Source organism: Scyliorhinus torazame, chromosome 1, assembly GCF_047496885.1.
Source record: "Scyliorhinus torazame isolate Kashiwa2021f chromosome 1, sScyTor2.1, whole genome shotgun sequence".
NCBI lineage: Eukaryota > Metazoa > Chordata > Chondrichthyes > Carcharhiniformes > Scyliorhinidae > Scyliorhinus > Scyliorhinus torazame.
This window is the reverse complement of record NC_092707.1, coordinates 367,480,077-367,500,276: the sequence shown is the minus strand read 5'-3', so window position 1 is coordinate 367,500,276 and position 20,200 is coordinate 367,480,077. Positions and strand designations below refer to the sequence as shown.

General features: G+C 50.1%; 1 protein-coding gene across 1 annotated transcript in view; it reads left to right on the top strand.

The window, feature by feature from the left end:
* LOC140426486 (apoptosis-stimulating of p53 protein 2-like) overlaps positions 1-20,200 on the top strand; it is a 139,693-nt gene that overhangs the window by 62,296 nt on the left and 57,197 nt on the right. The window contains exon 6 of the mRNA XM_072511310.1: positions 9,369-9,540. Coding sequence (XP_072367411.1) covers positions 9,369-9,540 — 172 coding nt within the window. The remainder of the gene's footprint in view (positions 1-9,368; positions 9,541-20,200) is intronic.

Here is a 20,200-nt window from a genome sequence, read left to right as displayed (position 1 = left end):
CGGCAATGGGGCTGTCACCATAGCCTGTCGGCTAGTCCCCCTACAGGACGCCCTCTCTAATCTCTTCCACGCCGCTCCCTCCTCCTCTCCCATCCACTTACTCACCATTGAAATATTAGCGGCCCAATAATACTCACTTAGGCTCGGTAGTGCCAGCCCCCCCCTATCCCTGCTACGCTGTAAGAATCCCTTCCTCACTCTCGGGATCTTCCCGGCCCACACAAAACCCATGATGCTCTTTTCAATCCTTTTAAAAAAAGCCTTCGTGATCACCACCGGGAGGCACTGAAACACAAAGAGGAATCTCGGGAGGACCACCATCTTAACCGCCTGCACCCTCCCTGCCAGTGACAGGGATACCATATCCCATCTCTTGAAATCCTCCTCCATTTGTTCCACCAACCGCGTTAAATTTAACCTATGCAATGTGCCCCAATTCTTGGCTATCTGGATCCCCAGGTAACGAAAGTCCCTTGTTACCTTCCTCAACGGTAGGTCCTCTATTTCTCTACTCTGCTCCCCTGGATGCACCACAAACAACTCTCTTTTCCCCATGTTCAATTTATACCCTGAAAATCCCCAAACTCCCCAAGTATCCGCATTATTTCTGGCATCCCCTCCGCCGGGTCTGCCACGTATAGTAGCAAATCGTCCGCATACAAAGATACCCGGTGTTCTTCTCCTCCTCTAAGTACTCCCCTCCACTTCTTGGAACCCCTCAACGCTATCGCCAGGGGCTCAATCGCCAGTGCAAACAATAATGGGGACAGAGGGCATCCCTGCCTTGTCCCTCTATGGAGCCGAAAATATGCAGATCCCCGTCCATTCGTGACCACGCTCGCCATCGGGGCCCTATACAACAGCTGCACCCATCTAACATACCCCTGTCCAAAAGCAAATCTCCTCAACACCTCCCACAAATAATCCCACTCAACTCTATCAAATGCTTTCTCGGCATCCATCGCCACTACTATCTCCATTTCCCCCTCTGGTGGGGCCATCATCATTACCCCTAACAGCCTCCGTATATTCGTGTTCAGCTGTCTCCCCTTCACAAACCCAGTTTGGTCCTCGTGGACCACCCCCGGGACACATTCCTCTATTCTCATTGCCATTACCTTGGCCAGGATCTTGGCATCTACATTTAGGAGGGAAATAGGTCTATAGGACCTGCATTGTAGCAGGTCCTTTTCCTTCTTTAAGAGAAGCGATATCGTTGCTTCAGACATAGTCGGGGGCAGTTGTCCCCTTTCCTTTGCCTCATTAAAGGTCCTCGTCAATACCGGGGCGAGCAAGTCCACATATTTTCTATAGAATTCGACTGGGAATCCATCCGGTCCCCGGGCCTTTCCCGCCTGCATGCTCCTAATTCCTTTCACCACTTCTTCTACCTCGATCTGTGCTCCCAGTCCCACCCTTTCCTGCTCTTCCACCTTGGGAAATTCCAGCCGATCCAAGAAGCCCATCATTCTCTCCCTCCCATCCGGGGGTTGAGCTTCATATAATTTTTAATAAAATGTCTTGAACACTCCATTCACTCTCTCCGCTCCCCGCTCCATCTCTCCTTCCTCATCCCTCACTCCCCCTATTTCCCTCGCTGCTCCCCTTTTCCTCAATTGGTGTGCCAGCAACCTGCTCGCCTTCTCCCCATATTCGTACTGTACACCCTGTGCCTTCCTCCATTGTGCCTCTGCAGTGCCCGTAGTCAGCAAGTCAAATTCTACATGTAGCCTTTGCCTTTCCCTGTACAGTCCCTCCTCCGGTGCTTCCGCATATTGTCTGTCCACCCTCAAAAGTTCTTGCAGCAACCGCTCCCGTTCCTTACTCTCCTGCTTCCCTTTATGTGCCCTTATTGATATCAGCTCCCCTCTAACCACCGCCTTCAACGCCTCCCAGACCACTCCCACCTGGACCTCCCCATTATCATTGAGTTCCAAGTACTTTTCAATGCACCCCCTCACCCTTAGACACACCCCCTCATCTGCCATTAGTCCCATGTCCATTCTCCAGGGTGGGCGCCCTCCTGTTTCCTCCCCTATCTCCAAGTCCACCCAGTGTGGAGCGTGATCCGAAATGGCTATAGCCGTATACTCCGTTCCCCTCACCTTCGGGATCAATGCCCTACCCAGCACAAAAAAGTCTATTCGCGAGTAGACTTTATGGACATAGGAGAAAAACGAGAACTCCTTACTCCTAGGTCTGCTAAATCTCCACGGGTCTACACCTCCCATCTGCTCCATAAAATCTTTAAGTACCTTGGCTGCTGCCGGCCTCCTTCCAGTCCTGGACTTCGACCTATCCAGCCCTGGTTCCAACACCGTATTAAAATCTCCCCCCATTATCAGCTTTCCCATCTCTAGGTCCGGAATGCGTCCTAGCATCCGCCTCATAAAATTGGCATCATCCCAGTTCGGGGCATATACGTTTACCAAAACCACCGTCTCCCCCTGTAGTTTGCCACTCGCCATCACTTATCTGCCCCCGTTATCCGCCACTATAGTCTTTGCCTCGAACATTACCCGCTTCCCCACTAATATAGCCACCCCCCTGTTTTTTGCATCTAGCCCCGAATGGAACACCTGCCCCACCCATCCTTTGCGTAGCCTAACCTGGTCTATCAGTTTCAGGTGCGTTTCCTGTAACATAACCACATCTGCCTTAAGTTTCTTAAGGTGTGCGAGTACCCGTGCCCTCTTTATCAGCCCGTTCAGCCCTCTCACGTTCCACGTGATCAGCCGGGTTGGGGGGCTTCCTACCCCCCCTTGTCGATTAGCCATCTCCTTTTTCCAGCTCCTCACCCGGTTCCCACGCAGCTGTATCTCCCCCAGGCGATGCCCCCCCCCCGCCCATCCCCTCCCATACCAGCTCCCCCCTCTCCCCAACAGCAGCAACCCAGTAATTCCCCCCTCCCACCCCCCCCCGCTAGATCCCCCGCTAGCGTAATTACTCCCCCCATGTTGCTCCCAGAAGTCAGCAAACTCTGGCCGACCTCGGCTTCCCCCCGTGACCTCGGCTTGCACCGTGCGACGCCCCCTACTTCCTGTTTCTTAATCCCACCATGATTATCATAGCGCGGGAACCAAGCCCGCGCTTCTCCCTTGGCCCCGCCCCCAATGGCCAACGCCCCATCTCCTCCACCTCCCCTCCTCCCCCCATCACCACCTGTGGAAGAGAGAAAAGTTACCACATCGCAGGATTAGTACATAAAACTCCTCTTTCCCCCCCTTTTTAACCCCCCTCTTCGCCCCCCACATTCGCCCCACCACTTTGTTCAAACGTTCTTTTTAATAACCTGCTCATTCCAGTTTTTCTTCCACAATAAAAGTCCACGCTTCATCCGCCATCTCAAAGTAGTGGTGCCTCCCTCGATATGTGACCCACAGTCTTGCCGGTTGCAGCATTCCAAATTTTATCTTCTTTTTATGAAGCACCGCCTTGGCCCGATTAAAGCTCGCCCTCCTTCTCGCCACCACCGCACTCCAGTCTTGATAAACGCGGATCACCGCGTTCTCCCATTTACTGCTCCGAGTTTTCTTTGCCCATCTAAGGACCATTTCTCTATCCTTAAAATGGAGGAATCTCACCACTATGGCTCTGGGAATTTCTCCTGCTCTCGGTCCTCGCGCCATCACTCGGTATGCTCCCTCCACCTCCAACGGACCCGCCGGGGCCTCCGCTCCCATTAACGAGTGCAGCATCGTGCTCACATATGCCCCGACGTCCGCTCCCTCCGCACCTTCAGGAAGACCAAGAATCCTCAAGTTGTTCCTCCTTGCGTTGTTCTCCAGTGCCTCCAACCTTTCCACACATCGTTTCTGATGTGCCTCATGCGTCTCCGTCTTCACCACCAGGCCCTGTATGTCGTCCTCATTCTCGGCTGCCTTTGCCTTCACGACCCGAAGCTCCCGCTCCTGGGTCTTTTGTTCCTCCTTTAGCCCTTCGATCGCCTGTAGTATCGGGGCCAACAGCTCTTTCTTCATTTCCTTTTTGAACTCTTCCACACAGCATTTCAAGAACTCTTGTTGTTCAGGGCCCCATGTTAAACTGCCACCTTCCGACGCCATCTGGTTTTTGCTTGTCTTCCTTGCCGCTGTTCTAAAGGATCCACTGCAATCCGGCCACTTTCTCCTCCTTTTTCCATTCGTATCCAGGGGGGATTCCCTTCTGGTTTACCGCACAGTGTTTTTAGCCGTCAAAATTGCCGTTGGGGCTCCTATCAAGAGCCCAAAAGTCCGTTTCACCGGGAGCTGCCGAAACGTGCGACTCAGCTGGTCATCGCCGCACCCGGAAGTCCACCTGCATGTATCTAAACATTTCCCCCTACCCCCTTCTCCAATCCCCCTGCCGTCAGAACCTCCTCCAGCAATGTGGAGGCCGGCCTCTTCGGGAAGTTCTGTATCTCCTTTCTGGCAAAATCTCGAACCTGCATGTATCTAAACATTTCCCCCTGCTTCAGCCCATACTTCCCTTCCAGCTTCTTCAATCCTGCAAACCGACCCCTAAGAAACAAATCTTTCCATGTCTTAATCCCCTTCTCCTCCCATTTTTGAAAATTTCCAGCCCACCTCCCTCGCTCAAACCTGTGGTTCCCCCAAATCGACATTTCCCTTGACCCTGCCCCCAACCCGAAATGTTGGCGAAACTGCCTCCAAATTCTCAATGAAGCTATTATTATCGGACTCCCTGCGTATTTCCCCGTGGCAATCGGGAGCGGCACGTGTTGCTAGTGTTTTCAATCCCGACCCCCTGCACAAACTCTCCTCCATTCTGACCCACTGGGAATCAACCCCTCTGACACAGCTCTGCACCTTCTCCACATTCGCCGCCCAGTAGTAATACATCGGGTTCGGAAGACCCAAACCCCCTGCCTGCCTTCCCCTCTGCAGAAGCACTTTTCTAACTCTGGCCACCTTCCCGCCCCATATGAATGACGTAATCCTTCCCCCAATCTCTCTGAAAAAAGCCTACAAATAGCCACTATTTAATGTCATATGAGAACAGTCCGAAATTATTGTCTTTTTCTTCTTTCCTTTTTGCCTCACTTCCACTGTTTCCCTATCCTCTAAGTATCTTAGTTCTTGGTAAAAACATTTCGTCATTTCTTTCTTTACTGTTCCTATCTCTGCAGCCTCCTCTATCATTATATCTTAATTTGTTCCATTTTGGCCTTCTAATTGGAATTCTATCCATCTTGCTCTCACTGGGCGAAATTCTCCCCCAACGGGGCGATGTCCGCCGACTGGCACCAAAAACGGCGCCAAAAAACGGCGCCAATCAGACGGGCATCGCGCCGGCCCAAAGGTGCGGAATGCTCCGCATCTTTGGGGGCCGAGCCCCAACATTGAGGGGCTAGGCCGACGCCGGAGGGATTTCCGCCCCGCCAGCTGGCGGAAATGGCGTTTGTTGCCCTGCCAGCTGGCGCGGAAATGCGGCGCATGCGCGGGAGCGTCAGCGGCCGCCGACAGTTTCCCGCGCATGCGCAGTGGGGAGAGTCTCTTCCGCCTCCGCCATGGTGGAGGCCGTGGCGGAGGCGGAAGGGAAAGAGTGCCCCCACGGCACAGGCCCGCCCGCGGATCGGTGGGCCCCGATCGCGGGCCAGGCCACCGTGGGGGCACCCCCCGGGGTCAGATCGCTCCGAGCCCCCCCCCAGGACCCCGGAGCCCGCCCACGCTGCCTGGTCCCGCCGGTAAATACCAGCTTTGATTTACGCCGGTGGGACAGGCAATTTCTGGGCGGGACTTCGGTCCATCCGGGCCGGAGAATTGAGCGGGGGGTCCCGCCAACCGGTACCGGAGACTTCGGCGGGGGCGGGATTCACAGCGGCCAACGGCCATTCTCCGACCCGGCGGGGGGTCGGAGAATGACGCCCCTTTTCCTCCACTCTTGGTAGAATACATGTCGCCTCCCAAATGGGGACCGGGTGGGAAAGTGGAGTAGAAACCAAAGATTGGCCATGATCATATTGAACGGTGGAACCAGTTCGATAAGCCAATCGTTCACTGCTGCTCCCATTTCTCTTGTCCTTAATTCATGCCCATCTTTTCCAGAACTCCATCTTTGAATCCCACCGATCATGTTTCTCACCCACTCCCCCAGCCACAGTACCAAAACAGCTCTTACCAAAGTTACGAAGAACATCCTATTTGAATGTAACAGAAATAAACTTCCCTTCTTTCTCTCGTCTGCAGCATTTGACTACACCATCCTCCTCCAATGCCTCTCCTAGATGGAACTGCTCTCACCTCGTTCCATTCTTATCTCTATAAGTGCATTAAGAGTATCACTTGAAATGGCTTTTCTTGCTCCTGCATTATTACCTCTGGCGTCCCCCAAGGATCTATCCTTTGCCCCCTCCTATTTCCTTTTTCCCCCTCCTATTTCTGTTCTATATTTTGTCCGTCAACAACTTCATTTTGAAAGCACCGATCTTGACTTCACTATCACCTCTCTTAGCTCCTGCAGTATTGTTAAATTACCAAGCTTCTTAGCCAACATCCAATATTGAGGAGCAAAAATTTCCTTAACTTGAAAGTAAAAATGAAATTAAGAATTGATTTTCATTGGAGAAACTGCTGAAGAATCTTCACATATTTAACAGTGGCACCAACACCTATTTGGATTTAATGCAACCTCTCACTGCTATATTGGTGTGCTTTGTATCTGTTGTATTTCCTTTTTTTTTTTTTAAAGAGTACCCAATTATTTTTTTTTCCAACTAAGGGGCAATTTAGCACGGCCAATTTACCTAACCTGCACATCTTTGGGTTGTGGGGGTGAGACCCACGCAGACACGGGAAAATGTGCAAACTCCACACGGACAGTGACCTGGGGTCGGGATCCAACCCGGGTCCTCACCGGCGTAGGCAGCAGTGCTAACCACTGTGCCACCGTGCTGCCCTTTATGTTGAACTTCCAATTTCTAAATAATATATTTTTTTCCCTTGATATTGAAATTAACTTTTTTTACAACATTTGTTAAATATTTACAAACACAAAACGGTAACACCAAAAGGACAACGGAAATGCAAGCCCCAACCACCACACTAGGCCACAAAACCCCTCCGAAACCACCACTTAACCCCGGCATCCGCCTTTTTCCATTTTTAATTCCCCCCTTCCCCCCCCCCAACCAGAGACTACAACCCATGCTAAACTAAAGTCAAACCCCCCCCCCCCCCAACCACTTCTTGCTGATGGCTTAATCCTCCTGAAAGAAGTCAATAAACGGCTTCCACCGCGCCACATCCGGACTCCGAGCTGTCTCCGCCCCCAATACCGTTGCCATAACCTCTGAAAAGCCCTTCCAGAATCCCCTCAACTTCGTGCACACGGCCCACACCTCTCCTTCACTCCCAAGAAGAGCCAACACATAGTCGACACCATCATTTGGGCCCGGTGCGCCAACTTAGACTGAATAAGGCTTAGCTTTGCATACGACGAGGATGCATTCACCCTTCATAAAGCTTCCCTCCACACTCCAGCCCCCACCTACCTTTCCACTTAGCCTAATCTCCTCCACAGGGCGTGCTCTTCCTCTCCATCAATTCCCCATACATGTCTGCCATTCTGCCCTCCACAATTTCATCTTCAGATAGAAGCTTATCCGACAGCGCGGGAGCAACCGTCTCTGAAACTATGGTACCTCCTTCCTAACAAAGTTTGTCACCTGCCGACACCTGAATCTATTCTCCTTTGGTAACTGATACGTGCCCTCTAGCTCCTCCAGGTGTGCAAACTTTCTCCCAACGAATAAATCCCTGAAACATTTTATCCCTACTTGCCGCCACCCCTGGAAACTCGCTTCCAGCCCCGCCGGCGCAAATCTATGATTATCACTGCTCGGCGCCTGCAAAGACATGCCGTCCAAACCAAAGTGCTGCCTACACTGGTTGCCAAACCCCCATTGTTCCCTCTCCATGAACACTCTCCTAACTTGCTCGGCCTTCCTTGCCCACACTCAACTCAAAATCATACCATTTATTATTATAGTTTTTTCGCTTTTGCAATCTCTATTTATAAGGCTCCAGACCCCATATGTCCAATTAACTGCTTTCTCAATCTGTCCTTCAATGATTATGCACATATCTCTGGGTCCTTTTGCTCCTGAACCCTTTGGAATTGTTTTCTTAAAATTTTACTTTGCCTTTGTTTGTTCTTCCTACCAAAATGCATCGTTTTATACTTCTCTGAATTAAATTTCATCTGCCATGCGTTCTCCCATTTGCTCAGTCTGTGTCGTGTTGAAATCTACAAATATCCTCCACACAATTTGCAACACTTTCTAATGTTATCATCTGCAAACTTTGATGATCTTTGCAATGTAACTAACTACATGTTGAACACTGACATTGTTGATTATGTTGAAATTCTACTGTTTTACTAATAGGTGGCACCAAATTGATACTACCAATAGTGCCTTGTTTGGCAAAAATTCAACAGTGTTTGATGATGTCAGAAAATTGTTCCTTGTTAACATTCAGGGCCTTAAACATTTTTTACTCATCCTGCTCGGAGTGCACTTTGTTCCCCATTTCATTCCTACATCCATCAATATTCTTAAGAAATCTGATCCCAATATCAGATTACAGACTAACTGTACAAATGACTCACTCTTTAGGTTCTGTAGTAACCACATCGCAAGCTAGAAATTATCGTCACTGATATTAATGGACGAACACCTAATATATTTGTATGACATTCGTCTGGGCACTTTTGTTGCAATGTTAATCTATTTTTTGGAAAGAACAATATCTTATGAATGACTTTGGTGTTCATCGATAACAGCAATATTAATTTCCAGATAAATTGGGCCTATATTCTCTGGAGATTAGAAGAATGAGAGGAGATCCCATTGAAATGAACAACATTCTGAAGGGGCTTGACAGGGTGAACACTGAAAGATTGTTTCTGCTGGTGGGGGAATCCAAAACACAGGCACAGTCTTAGGGTAAAGGGACAATTACATAGGACTGAGATGCAGAGAAATTGCTTTACTCAAAGTGTTGTGAATCTGGAACTTTCTACCCCAGGAGGTTGTGGATGCTCCCTCGCTGGGTACAATTAAGGCTAGGATCAACAGTATTTTCGTTTCAAAGGGAGTATGGGGTTATGAGGATGTGGAGCCCACAATCAGCCATCATCGTTTTAAATGGTGGAGCAGACTCAATGGGCCATCATGATCTACGGTGTTCCTGTAGTGTTTAATCTTTTTTTATTTTTAATCTGTCTTGAGATGTTTGACACAGCAATTTGAAATACTAATGTGCAAGTGGTCTCTTCTCTTAAGTTTATCTCCACACACTTTTTCGATCTTTTCATTTTGGTAGTATAAATCTGATCATTACATTGCACTCCATACTAATCTTTAGGAGCAGCATCTGAGATATCTGAAACAGCAGGACCATCGGGAGCAGCAGGCAGCAGAACAAGAGAAGTTGCAAAAGCTTCGTGAGATTGCGGATTGCCAAGAAGCCAAATTGAAGAATGTACGGTCACTTAAAGGTCAGGTGGAACAAAACCGACTTAGCAATGGGAAGCTGGGTAAGTTTATAACTGTTAAAACATCCATACTAACACGGTTGGGGCAGAATTTTTTTAAACTTATTCTCTTGCAGCCTTCACTCTACTCCTGCATTGATAGGTTCATTTGTTAAAAATGTAAATGTTCTGGTGGCTTGAGTTTCTAAATTGGATTTGTATTCGTTTTCCCATATTTCTTAAAACTTAAAAAAGTTACCTCCCTTCAACTAACCTTTTGGTTTCACCTTAAAATAATTACTTATCATTGAATCTATTTTACAGACTCCTTGGCCTTCATCCTTCAAAGCAATTTTTGAGTTGTGATGTTCAGTTAAACTGTCATTATTCAATTGCTTTCTGCGTGTACTCGAGATAGTTGGAGTTTTCTGTAAGAAGGCTTTCAGTTATTTATTCTTAAATCATTTTATTTATATGTACTTAGTTTGGATTCTGGGAGATGAGTATTGGTGAGTCAGGTCCTGGCTGCATCGTTTACAAACAAAGAACAAAGAACAAAGAAATGTACAGCACAGGAACAGGCCCTTCGGCCCTCCAAGCCCGTGCCGACCATACTGCCCGACTAAACTACAATCTTCTACACTTCCTGGGTCCGTATCCTTCTATTCCCATCCTATTCATATATTTGTCAAGATGCCCCTTAAATGTCCCTATCGTCCCTGCTTCCACTACCTCCTCCGGTAGTGAGTTCCAGGCACCCACTACCCTCTGCGTAAAAAAACTTGCCTCGTACATCTACTCTAAACTTTGCCCCTCTCACCTTAAACCTATGCCCCCTAGTAATTGACCCCTCTACCCTGGGGAAAAGCCTCTGACTATCCACTCTGTCTATGCCCCTCATAATTTTGTATACCTCTATCAGGTCGCCCCTCAACCTCCTTTGTTCCAGTGAGAACAAACCGAGTTTATTCAATCGCTCCTCATAGCTTATGCCCTCCATACCAGGCAACATTCTGGTAAATCTCTTCTGCACCCTCTCTAAAGCCTCCACATCCTTCTGGTAGTGTGGCGACCAGAATTGAACACTATACTCCAAGTGTGGCCTAACTAAGGTTCTATACAGCTGCAACATGACTTGCCAATTCTTATACTCAATGCCCCGGCCAATGAAGGCAAGCATGCCGTATGCCTTCTTGACTACCTTCTCCACCTGTGTAGCCCCTTTCAGTGATCTGTGGACCTGTACTCCTAGATCTCTTTGACTTTCAATACTCTTGAGGGTTCTACCATTCACTGTATATTCCCTACCTGCATTAGCCCTTCCAAAATGCATTACCTCACATTTGTCCAGGTTAAATTCCATCTGCGATCTCTCCGCCCAAGTCTCCAGACAATCTAAATCCTGCTGTATCCTCAGACAGTCCTCATCGCTATCCGCAATTCCACCAACCTTTGTGTCGTCTGCAAACTTACTAATCAGACCAGTTACATTTTCCTCCAAATCATTTATATATACTACAAAGAGCAAAGGTCCCAGCACTGATCCCTGTGGAACACCACTGGTCACAGCCCTCCAATTAGAAAAGCATCCCTCCATTGCTACCCTCTGCCTTCTATGGCCTAGCCAGTTCTGTATCCACCTTGCCAGTTCACCCCTGATCCCGTGTGACTTCACCTTTTGTACTAGTCTACCATGAGGGACCTTGTCAAAGGCCTTACTGAAGTCCATATAGACAACATCTACTGCCCTACCTGCATCAATCATCTTAGTGACCTCCTCGAAAAACTCTATCAAGTTAGTGAGACACGACCTCCCCTTCACAAAACCGTGCTGCCTCTCACTAATACGTCCATTTGCTTCCAAATGGGAGTAGATCCTGTCTCGAAGAATTCTCTCCAGTAATTTCCCTACCACTGAAGTAAGGCTCACCGGCCTGTAGTTCCCGGGATTATCCCTGCCACCCTTCTTAAACAGAGGAACAACATTGGCTATTCTCCAGTCCTCCGGGACATCCCCTGAAGACAGCGAGGATCCAAAGATTTCTGTCAAGGCCTCAGCAATTTCCTCTCCAGCCTCCTTCAGTATTCTGGGGTAGATCCCATCCGGCCCTGGGGACTTATCTACCTTAATATTTTTTAAGACACCCAACACCTCGTCTTTTTGGATCACAATGTGACCCAGGCTATCTACACCCCCTTCTCCAGACTCAACATCTACCAATTCCTTCTCTTTGGTGAATACTGATGCAAAGTATTCATTTAGTACCTCGCCCATTTCCTCTGGCTCCACACATAGATTCCCTTGCCTATCCTTCAGTGGGCCAACCCTTTCCCTGGCTACCCTCTTGCTTTTTATGTACGTGTAAAAAGCCTTGGGATTTTCCTTAACCCTATTTGCCAATGACTTTTCATGACCCCTTCTAGCCCTCCTGACTCCTTGCTTAAGTTCCTTCCTACTTTCCTTATATGCCACACAGGCTTCGTCTGTTCCCAGCCTTTTAGCCCTGACAAATGCCTCCTTTTTCTTTTTGACGAGGCCTACAATATCACTCGTCATCCAAGGTTCCCGAAAATTGCCGTATTTATCTTTCTTCCTCACAGGAACATGCCTGTCCTGTATTCCTTTCAACTGACACTTGAAAGCCTCCCACATGTCAGATGTTGATTTGCCCTCAAACATCCGCCCCCAATCTATGTTCTTCAGTTCCCGCCTAATATTGTTATAATTAGCCTTCCCCCAATTTAGCACATTCATCCTCGGACCACTCTTATCCTTGTCCACCAGTACTTTAAAACTTACTGAATTGTGGTCACTGTTACCGAAATGCTCCCCTACTGAAACATCTACCACCTGGCCGGGCTCATTCCCCAATACCAGGTCCAGTACCGCCCCTTCCCTAGTTGGACTGTTTACATATTGTTTTAAGAAGCCCTCCTGGATGCTCCTTACAAACTCTGCCCCGTCTAAGCCCCTGGCACTAAGTGAGTCCCAGTCAATATTGGGGAAGTTGAAGTCTCCCATCACCACAACCCTGTTGTTTTTACTCTTTTCCAAAATCTGTCTACCTATCTGCTCCTCTATCTCCCGCTGGCTGTTGGGAGGCCTGTAGTATACCCCCAACATTGTGACTGCACCCTTCTTATTCCTGATCTCTACCCATATAGCCTCACTGCCCTCTGAGGTGTCCTCTCGCTGTATAGCTGTGATACTCTCCCGAACAAGTAGCGCAACTCCGCCTCCCCTTTTACATCCCCCTCTATCCCGCCTGAAACATCTAAATCCTGGAACGTTTAGCTGCCAATCCTGCCCTTCCCTCAACCAGGTCTCTGTAATGGCAACAACATCATAGTTCCAAGTAGTAATCCAAGCTCTAAGTTCATCTGCCTTACCCGTAATGCTCCTTGCATTAAAACATATGCACTTCAGGCCACCAGACCCGCTGTGTTCAGCAACTTCTCCCCGTCTGCTCTGCCTCAGAGCCACACTGTCCCTATTCCCTAGTTCTCCCTCAATGCTCTCACCTTCTGACCTATTGCTCCCGTGCCCACCCCCCTGCCATACTAGTTTAAACCCTCCCGTGTGACACTAGCAAACCTCGCGGCCAGGATATTTATGCCTCTCCGGTTTAGATGCAACCCGTCCATCTTATACAGGTCACACCTGCCCCGGAAGAGCTCCCAGTGGTCCAGATAACAGAAACCCTCCCTCCTACACCAGCTGTTTAGCCACGTGTTTGTCTGCTCTATCTTCCTATTTCTAGCCTCACTGGCACGTGGCACAGGGAGTAATCCCGAGATTACAACCCTCGAGGTCCTGTCTTTTAACTTTCTGCCTAGCTCCCTGAACTCCTGCTGCAGGACCTCATGCCCCTTCCTGCCTATGTCGTTAGTACCAATATGTACAACGACCTCTGCCTGTTTGCCCTCCCCCTTCAGGATTCCCTCTACCCGTTCGGAGACATCCTGGACCCTGGCACCAGGGAGGCAACATACCATCCTGGAGTCTCTTTCACGTCCACAGAAGCGCCTATCTGTGCCCCTGACTATAGAGTCCCCTATTACTATTACTCTTCTGCGCTTTGACCCTCCCTTCTGAACATCAGAGCCAGCCGTGGTGCCACTGCTCTGGCTGCTGCTGTTTTCCCCTGATAGGCTATCCCCCCCGACAGTATCCAAAGGGGTATATCTGTTCGAGAGGGGGACAACCACAGGGGATTCCTGCACTGACTGCCTGCCCTTTCTGGTGGTCACCCATTTCTCTGCCTGCACCTTGGGTGTGACCACATTTACATAACTGCGATCTATGACGCTTTCCGCCACCTGCATGCTCCTAAGTGCATCCAATTGCTGCTCCAACCGAACCATGCGGTCTGTGAGGAGCTGCAGTTGGGTGCACTTTCTGCAGATGAAGCCATCCGGGACGCTGGAAGCCTCCCGGACCTGCCACATCTCACAGTCAGAGCACAGCACCCCTCTAACTGACATTGCGTCAATTAATTAAAATTAAAATTTGTCTTTTTTTTTTTATAAATACTTTTTTTTAAATTGCAAAGTTACTGTCAACTATCTGTTTCCTAGCACTAGATTTCTAATAGAAATGCGATAGCTAACTATAATATTCTCCGATCTCTGGCTTAGATATCCTCTAAATTATAATTAAGTTATTATGTTTAATTAGTTCCCAAATACTCAAAAAAATTTAGGTTAGAATCCCAACCAGCCACTCAGGTCACAGCTTTTCTGTGATGTCACTTCAGTTTCCCCCCGACACACACAATTTGAAAAAAGGTATAAAAGTAAAAATCACTTGCTTACCTTCTGAGATGTTCTCAGGTTCTCTCGCTGACAGAGACTGCTCCTCCACCTCCAATCCTTGACCTGCACAATGCTAATAATATAATAATATAATATGGCACTTACCTTACACCAATGGGTCTTATTATTAGGTTAGAGGAGGAGGGTGGGTGGGAGACACTACACGTGTAGTGTCTCGGGTTTCCTCTCCACCAGAATTTATTGGTTGGGGGGGGGGGGGACTTGCCAGAGGTCGAACTTCCGGTTCCCGCCGAAATCCAAAGGGCTGCTCCTGTAAAGGTAAGTGGTTTTAAAGTCGCTACTCACCTCCAAGAAGGCCCCTGCGCACCGCTGCCGCCGAAATCCAAAGGGCTGCTCCTGTAAAGGTAAGGTTTTTAAATACACTACTCACCTCCCAGAAGGCCCCTGCGCACCGCTGCCGCCGAAATCCAAAGGGCTGCTCCTGTAAAGGTAAGTACCTTCGATCTATAAGTTTTCTATCTAGATAAGGGAGCCAGGTTTAGTTTTGAAAACACCAAATGCCAACTCCTGGAACTCGAGCTAAAATAGCAACAGTATAAATGTAGCTTGTTGAAACAAAATGCTGGAAACATGCAGCAGGTCGGCTAATTTATTCAAAAGAATAATTTGTACTTGATAGTTGCTGGCTGACCGGTGTTTCCCACATTTCTTTGGTTTATACCTAGCATCTGCAATACTTTGCTTTTTCTTACGATTGAATTTAACAAGTTATTTTGTGAAGTCTTAACTTGTGAAGTGAGATGTGTGTGGTGTTTTCATAGGCATCTCCTCAAATTCTTTTATTTTGATAAAGTTTAGACATGCGCGCTCAAACAGCTACTGCAATTATGTCATGATGTAGGCAACAGTTAATCATGACTAACAGCCTTTCTTTGAGATCTTTTGTAATATGACCAGACTGATCATCAAAAATCTTTCATTTGCAAGTTGGAAGTCAACAATCTGATTTTCTGGTCAGTAGGTTGGAATGCAGCATGACTAATGTTTCAAGACATACATTCTGTGTTGGTTTCTGGATCTGGGGATGTTAACAGATTTGTATTGGCAGCTGTGCATGTTTTAAAAGTAAATATTACTTGTAAATATTTGGAAAGACTTCCGGTTGTGGCTATGCGGAGCTAAGCCGCACATGCGGCGGCTCCCGCTAAAATGGACTTTTGGGCTCTCCAGAGGAGCCCCAATGGCAATTTTTCGACGACTTCCAGTGTGGGAAGGTGATAGCAAGGTCCACCCCACATAGTATATGGGTTGGACCAGGAGCGGAGCGGTCAAAAAAGCATTTTTGGAGCAGCGAAAAGTGCGAGGGAGAAAAAACAAGATGGCGGCGGGCGGAGATCAAGCGGCATGGGTGCAGGAGCAGCAGGAGTTTCTCGAGCACTGCTTTGAGGAGCTGAAGAAAGAGGTGCTGGCGCCAATGCTGACGGCGATCGAGGGGTTAGTGGAGACCCAGAAGGCCCAAGGGGCGGCGATCTGGGAGGTGCGGGAAAAAGCCACTGAGAACGAGGATGAGATCTTGGGCCTGGCGGTGAAGATGGAGGCACACGAGGCGCTGTACGAGGTGGGCAGAAAGATTCGAGGACCTGGAGAACAGGTCGAGGAGGAAGAATCTTCGGATTCTGGGTCTCCCTGAAGGAGTGGAGGGGGTCGATGCCAGGGCATATGTGAGCACGATGATCGACTCGCTGATGGGTGCGGGGGCCCCCCCGAGTCCCCTGGAGCTAGAAGGGGCTCATCGGGTCCTGGCAAGGAGACCCAAGGCCAACGAGCCACCAAGGACGGTAGTGGTGAGGTTTTCACCGTTTCGTGGATAGAGAGTGTGTCTTGAGATGGGCCAAGAAAGAGCGGAGCAGCAGGTGGGAGAACACGGAGATCCGATTCTATCAGGACTGGAGTGCAGAGGTGGCAAAGAAGAGAGCTGGTTTTAATCGGGCCAAGGCAGTGCTCCATCGGAAGGGGGTGAGGTTCGGAATGCTGCAGCTAGTGCGATTGTGGGTCACATTTCAGGATCGACACCACTACTTCGAAACGCCTGAGGAGGCTTGGACCTTTATACAAACTGAAATGTTGGACTCAAACTGAGGGTTTGTGGTTGTGGGGGGGATGTCGGTTGTATACAGGGTGGGTGGGAAGCCCCCCCAATCCGGCTGATAACTTGGAATGTGAGGGGCCTGAATGGGCCGGTTAAGAGGGCCCAAGTGTTCGCGCACTTAAAGGGACTGAAGGCAGACGTGGTCATGCTTCAGGAGATACATTTGAAGGTGGCAGACCAGGTCAGGTTAAGAAAGGGATGGGTAGGTCAGGTGTTCCATTCGGGGCTGGATGCGAAGAACAGAGGGGTGGCAATACTGGTGGGGAAGCGGGTTTCGTTTGACACCAAGAATATTGTAGTGGACAATGGAGGTCGATATGTGATGGTGAGTGGTAGGTTGCAGGGGGCGTGGGTGGTATCGGTAAACATGTAAGCCCTGAACTGGGATGATGCTGGATTTATGAAGTGCATGTTGGGGCGGATTCCGCATCTGGAGGCAGGAAGCTTGATAATGGGGGGGGATTTCAACACGGTGTTGGACCCAGCATTAGATCCCTCCAGATCTAGGATGGGGAAGAGGCCGGCTGCGGCCAAGGTGCTTAGGGGGTTTATGGACCAGATGGGGGGAGTAGATCCGTGGAGATTTGCTAGGCCCCTAGCCAGGGAATTTTCTTTTTTTTCCTCACGTACATAGAGCCTACTCGCGGATAGATTTTTTGTTTTGAGTAGGCGCTGATCCTGAAAGTGGAGGGAACTGAGTACTTGGCCATAGCTATCTCAGACCACACCCCGCACTGGGTGGAGCTGGAGTTAGGAGAGGAGAGGGACCAACGCCCGCTGTGGCGTCTGGATGTGGGATTACTGGCGGATGAGGAGGTGTGCTGGAGGGTGTGGGGGTGAATTGAAAGGTATTTAGAGGCCAACAACAACGTGGAGGTGCAGGTGGGGGTAGTATCGGAGGCGCTGAAGGCGGTGGTCAGGGGAGAGTTCATCTCCATCAGGGCTCACAGGGAGAAGAGAGAGGGCAGGGAAAGGGGGAGGATAGTGGGGGAGATCCTAAGGGTAGACAGGAGATATGCAGAGGCCCCCGAGGAGGAACTACTTAGGGAGCGGCGAAGTCTCCAGATGGAATTCGACCTGTTGACCACAGGGAAGGCAGAGGCACAGTGGAGGAAAGCACAGGGGGCGACGTACGAGCATGGGGAGAAGGCCAGCCGGATGCTGGCGCATCAGCTCCGTAAGAGGATGGCAGCGAGGGAGATAGGTGGAGTTAAGGATAGCAGGGGAACTATGGTGCGGAATGCGGTGAAAGTAAATGAGGCATTTAAGGACTTTTATGAGGAGCTGTACAGATCTCAGCCCCCAGCGAGGGAAGAGGGGATGCGACGATTTCTAGATCAACTGAGGTTCCCGAGGGTGGAGGAGCAGGAGGTGGCTGGTTTGGGGGCGCCAATTGGGTTGGAGGAGCTGGTTAAAGGACTGGGGAGCATGCAGGCGGGGAAGGCCCCGGGGCCAGATGGGTTCCCGGTTGAGTTTTATAGGAAGTATGCGGACCTGTTAACCCCGTTGCTAGTGAGGACTTTCAATGAGGCGAGGGGGGGGGGGGAAGAGACGGACCCTGCCCCCGACAATGTCCGGGGCGCTGATCTCTCTGATCCTGAAGCGGGACAAGGACCCACTGCAATGTGGGTTCTATAGACTGATCTCGCTCCTCAATGTGGATGCTAAGTTGCTGGCAAAAGTGCTGGCTACGAGAATTGAGGACTGTGTCCCGGGGGTGATTCATGATGACCAGACGGGATTTGTAAAGGGCAGGCAGCTAAACACCAATGTGCGGAGGCTCCTCAATGTGATTACGATGCCCTCGGTGGAGGGATTGGTGGAGATAGTGGCAGCTATGGACGCGGAGAATGCCTTTGACCGGGTGGAGTGGGAGTATCTCTGGGAAGTGTTGCGGAGGTTTGGGTTTGGGGAAGGGTTTATCAGGTGGGTTAAGCTCCTATATAGAGCCCCGATGGCGAGTGTGGCTACGAATCAGCAGAGGTCGGAGTATTTTCGGCTGTATCGAGGGACGAGGCAGGGGTGCCCCCTGTCCCCCCTGTTGTTTGCATTAGCAAGTGAGCCTTTGGCCATGGCATTAAGGGAGTCCAGGAAATGGAGGGGGGTGATCCGAGGGGGGGAGGAGCATCGTGTGTCGCTGTATGAGACGACCTGTTGCTGTATGTGGCGGATCCAGTGGAGGGGATGGTGGAGGTCATGCAGATTCTAAGGGAGTTTGGAGACTTTTTGGGCTACAAGCTCAATGTAGGGAAAAGTGAGCTCTTTGTGGTTCATGCAGGGGACCAGGGAAGAGGGATAGGCGACCTACCATTGAGGAGGGCGGAAAGGAGCTTTCGGTACTTGGGGATCCAGGTAGCTAGGAGCTGGGGGGCCCTGCACAAACTTAATTTGACGCAGATGGAGGAGGACTTCAAAAGATGGAATGTGTTGCCACTCTTGCTAGCGGGCACGGTACAGTCGATTAAAATGATGGTCCTCCCGAGGTTTCTTTTTGTGTTCCAGTGCCTTCCTATTATGATTACCAAGGCCTTTTTTAAACGGGTAGGTAGGAGCATCATGGGTTTTGTGTGGGCAAACGACCCCGAGGGTAAGGAGGGGGTTTCTGGAGCGTAGTAGGGACAGGGAGGGCTGGCGTTGCCGAATCTGGGTGACTATTATTGGGCAGCCAACGTGGCGGTGATCCATAAGTGGTTAATAGAGGGAGAGGGGGCGGCATGGAAGAGGTTGGAGGTGGCGTCCTGCAAAGGAACGAGCCTGAGGGCGCTGGTGACTGCACCTCTGCCGCTCTCGCCGACAAGGTACACCACGAGTCTGGTGGTGGCGGCAACGCTAAAGATCTGGGGGCAGTGGAGACGACATAGGGGCGCGATGGGAGCCTCGGTGTGGTCCCCGATCCGGGAAAACCATCGGTTCGTCCCAGGAAGGATGGACGGGGGGTTTCGAAGCTGGCATCAGGCAGGAATCAGAAGGATGGGCGACCTGTTTATAGACTGGACGTTTGCGAGCCTAGGGGCGCTGGAGGAGAAGTTTGGGTTACCCCCGGGAAATGTGTTCCGGTCTCTGCAAGTGAGGGCGTTTGTGAGGCGGCAGGTGAGGGGATTCCTCTTGCTCCCGACACGGGGGATTCAGGACAGGGTGATTTCGGGTGTATGGGCCGGAGAAGGCAAGGTTTCGGCGATATATCAGGAGATGAAAGAAAAGGGGGAGGCTTCGGTAGAGGAGTTGAAGGGCAAGTGGGAGGAGGAGTTGGGGGAGGAGAAGAGGGTATGTGGGCTGATGCCCTGAGTAGGGTTAATTCCTCTTCCTCTTGTGCCAGGCTCAGCCTGATACAGTTTAAGGTCATTCACAGAGCGCATATGACAGGGGCGAGGCTGAGTAGGTTCTTTGGGATGGAGGACAGATGCGGGAGGTGCTCGGGAAGCCTGGCGAATCATGCCCACATGTTCTGGTCGTGCCCGGCACTGGATGGGTTCTGGAGGGGTTTCGCGAAGACTATGTCCAAGGTGGTGAAAGTCCAGGTCAAGCCAAGCTGGGGCCTGGCATTATTTGGGGTGGCGGACGAGCCGGGAGTGCAGGAGGCGAAAGAGGCCGGTATTCTGTCATTTGCGTCCCTGGTAGCCCGGCGGAGGATCTTGCTCATCTGGAAGGACGTGAAGCCCCCCAGTGTGGAAGCCTGGATAAATGACATGGCAGGGTTCATTAAGCTGCAGAGGATAAAGTTTGCCTTGAGAGGGTCTGCACAGGGGTTCTTCAGGCGGTGGCAACCGTTCCTAGACTATCTCGCGGAGCGTTAGAATG